Source organism: Pyxicephalus adspersus, unplaced genomic scaffold (genome assembly GCF_032062135.1).
Source record: "Pyxicephalus adspersus unplaced genomic scaffold, UCB_Pads_2.0 Sca1813, whole genome shotgun sequence".
Taxonomy (NCBI): Eukaryota; Metazoa; Chordata; class Amphibia; order Anura; family Pyxicephalidae; genus Pyxicephalus; species Pyxicephalus adspersus.
The window spans coordinates 1,022-5,086 of record NW_027318820.1 but is presented as its reverse complement, the minus strand read 5'-3'; the positions used below and the strand labels follow the sequence as shown (position 1 = coordinate 5,086).

The following is a 4,065-nucleotide window of genomic DNA, read 5'->3' as shown; positions in this document are numbered from 1 at the left end:
AACATTTTTTATATTCATATTATCTACTAGAACCCTTGTTCGGACATATTTCTGTAAGTTACAGGTCTACAATTTAAAAAAAAATTTCATGAAAAACAGTGGATCACTTTTGGTACAGAAATCTAGACCTCAGTGTAACGCTCAGGAGGTTAAGAGGAGTTTGTTTATTGTTAGAATTGTGCTGACTAAGCAGATTTACAATTTGTATTCCAATTACAGTTTGGGACTTTTCAGGTACCCAAGACAGAAATCATCAACAGTATTCAATTTTCTTGCTGCTGCGTTTTCTCAGTGAAGCATGAGAGTATGAAGCCAAATAGTGAAACACGTCAAGAACTTAAAGACTTGGGAGATGAACACACTTTTGAACATAATTTTTAAACTTTTTTTGAACTGTTGGGAAATATGTGAGCTTTTTATATATTAAATGTATTTAAATTTAATACATAATGAAGTCTGTCTTAGGTACCTGAAAAGTCCCAAACTGTAATTGGAATACGAAGTTGTTAAATTAGGGATACCGTCCCAGGAACACACCTCCCATACATAAAATCTCAATGTGTTATAGATGAAAAAATTAATCTCCTTCTGAAGAATCGGCCTCGGTTGTGAAACGCGTAAACGACAATTATGGATACATTTCTGTTTCAAGCTATTTGGACAATTATTGTAAATGTATTTAATTGTATAATATGTTGGTATTTATTGCTTTTTGCTAAAGCCAGTGAATTCCCTACTGGAACCATTTAATATTGAACTATTTCCCACGCCATAAAGATTTAATCCTTAATGTAGCATTACGCATTCACAAATCCAACCTACATTCCAGCATTGCGGGCGTCCGCGGCGTTTGACGTTTCCTCTGGCGCGATGTATTTCACTAGGTTGTATTCCGTGCTGCGCTCCTTCAGGAACTTCTCCACGTGTCTCTGGTGATGGGGCTCCTGGAGTCACAGGACACAAGGGGTTAAATATTGCCCAGCATGCCAGGCCGAGCACAAAGCTGCGGCAAGGAATGTCACAGACAAACATGGATTCCAGCCAGTGTAAGCAAGCAAAGATTCATTGCAAATTTGCTGAGCGTACGGGACAAGGCACCGCCCCTCTAATGGATTTGTACTCACATGATTGGCTATGTACAGCTGGATCCGCTTCTTGGGGTACTGCAGGTTAACAAGCCGCTTGAAGAACTCCGAGGTGAATGGTGTGGGCTGCTCAATGAAAATGCCAATCACAACCAACGGGTAAGAGTCATCTGTCTGGAAAAAAACAGTATTGAAAATATTAAGTACAGCAAGCTGCAGAGATGAGCTCATCAGTGCGCTGCTTCTCTTTTCATTGTCCATTCCCAAGCTGGGGAGGGGACAAGCCCTGACCAGCGCTGAGCTGTGTAAATCTCAGGACTGGATGGACAGAAATGCAAATCCTTTGGCAGCAGCTTCCACACTATAAAAATGTTCATCCATTTACCTTAAATCCAGAGAGACTCCTTAAGCCCTCATCGCAGACAACACAGCCGGTCTCGAAGGTCCATACACGAGGGATGTAATTCCCCATATAATTCATCAGAAGCTAAATGAAAGAAACAAGAGTTAGTCAAATAGGTGGAAACCATCAGTGACATGACTGTGGACGTTGTACAGCGCTGTGTAATATGTCAGCGCTATTAAATACGTGTCATAATAATAATAATCTCCATAACTTGCCTTGACATGAACTGGTACAATAATTTTTTATCTCCCACTTTGTTTCTAAAATTAAATTCCAAAAAAAACTTTCCTCATCTGGACTTCTGTAACAAGTTTCCAACTTTTTATATCAGTACTACTACAACTTTCAGGGACAGCTGTGTGTGCTGTTATTCACTTCATTTTATTCTCTCCCTGTCAGGCTGTAAGGTCCCCACACAGGCTGTCCCCATTTATAGCTGAGGACACAGACGTGTATACATACTCCTGAAACGCGTTAGTTAACTTTAACAAGATAATGAAGATTTTAAAAAATGAGTTTTTGTTTTGTTTTCTATATTGCTTATTGTGCTCAGTGTCTGAAGCTTTGATGGGCCGACCAATGAAAAGGAACGGCCTAAATTCATTGACAAAATGAAGGCGATCTGAGATCTGGTGCTCCCTATACATTGCTTTTTATATCTGGCATATCACATATTTAACTCTTTGGTGTCCCAGGAATCCAGTCATTACCTTAGTGGGCCCATTGCCGTGTACAAGAACGGGAAGCGTGTCGTAGGCGATATTCCGCGCTCTCACTCGTCCGTTCTCAAACTTCATCACCACGTCTCCTGCAAGAAGGAAAGACAGATGTTACTTCCCCCACCTCTTAGATTGTAAGCTCTTCGGGGCAGGGTCCTCTCCTCCTCCTGTTTCACTGCCTGTATCCGTCTGTCATTTGTAACCCCTATTTAATGTACAGCGCTGTGTAATATGTTGGCGCTATATATATTCATAATAATATACAGAGGAGTTCCACTGTCCATTGTCCTTATTAAATGACCTCTGACCATCCCGATAACTGAGAGTCTGGACCAAACTCTAAACCACAGGGGCCCAAATTTCATACAACCTTTACCTAAGGCTTACACATTTTTCAATTTGAATTCAAATAGGTAAATATGTAAATCCTGAGTCAAAGTTATAGATTTCACACAAGAAGATTAAGTGATCTTTATACTTTTTATTTAGTACGTAATAATTTGTGCTTTCACTTTTTTCTTTTTTCTAAAAAACTATAAAGGAAGAGAATGAGGAATCTTTTTGGCAAAAAAACCCTCAGAAGTCATTTAAAGCCCATTTTACCCTTAAATACACCCACGCTTTCTGTTTCCTTTAACTTCAATGGATTTGCACAATTGGTAACATTTTGAATGAAATTTCCTAATTTTTGACAACTTAGGGAACTAAAATTTTTTATCTTCAATTATCACTAAACATTTGCAGGAAAAATCTCATGAGGTCCAATTCGGCCCTATCAACCAGTCCATCCAAGCCAGCATGGCCTTTGTGGCCCGTATCAACCAATGAAATTCTTCCATCATTTTCAGTAGTTTTGTGTGATAGTAAAGTGTGATGGAAAAAGACTGTTATGGCCAGCAAGGGCTACGAGGACCATTCTTCCCTTAATACATTAAAGAGGATTGCTGAACTCAATGAAGGTTTTCTTGTCCAGTCAGTTCATTTCATCCGCCACCAAGAATACGATTCTGACCATGTACTTACCTTCGGACCCATGCAGGCTCTGGAAGATTCGGGACCGGTGGTCCAGAGTGATGTTGATCTTCTCCTTTTAATGAAAGAAATATAAATGTTAGATTCAGGTTTACTAATTATTATTATTATTAAACAGGATTTATATAGCGCCAACATATTACGCAGCGCTGTACATTAAATAGGGATTGCAAATGACAGACTAATACATACATATTGTAGCAACTGACCTTCACACTCACTGGAGCATTGCTCCAGTGATGGAGGATAAAAAATATCACATTGATACACGTGTCAATGTCAAGTAAAGCATTGTAGTCTGTTGAATAACCTCAAAAGAGATCTTAAACTAGAGTCCTACATAAGTACAGCTCATCATGGGCCTGCAGGCTGGCAGGAGAAGAATAACACTTCTTGAACAAGCATTCAAAATAACATTACCACCTAGTGGCAGAACCTCTGATAACAGTAAATTATATGAGGGTGGGATTTGAACCTATGTCTGTATAAACAGCATTCTAACAGACAACTCCCCTCCCCCATGTTTTTTTCCAGTGACCAAATACACAACAAAGAACTAAAGTTAAAAGCATCCATCAGGCACATTGTGATGTGCGACTTTGAAAAACAAAATCTGAACAACTCACTGGCATTACCTCTTGCTGATTGCGTGATCAGTGCGTGGTTATTGGAAGCCATCAGCAAAGATCAGGAGGATTACATGAAGAACCTGGAAAAAACCTCAAAGCTGCTGAAAATAGGGGGCCACCTTATCATTTTTGGGGTACTTAATACAACTTACTATACAGCTGGAGGGGTACAATTCAATGCTCTTAAATGTGAT

At 39.4% G+C, this 4,065-nt stretch overlaps 1 protein-coding gene across 1 annotated transcript; it reads right to left on the bottom strand.

Moving 5' to 3' along the window:
- Positions 1-802: 802 nt before the first annotated feature.
- LOC140321276 (procollagen-lysine,2-oxoglutarate 5-dioxygenase 1-like) lies at positions 803-3,297 on the bottom strand (the record flags this gene model as incomplete). Its single annotated transcript, XM_072398093.1, is given in 5 exon segments — positions 803-944; positions 1,125-1,259; positions 1,471-1,572; positions 2,202-2,299; positions 3,234-3,297. Coding segments are annotated over 5 exon segments (525 nt in total), but the record flags the coding sequence as incomplete, so codon positions are not given.
- Between the last annotated feature and the right edge of the window lie 768 nt (positions 3,298-4,065).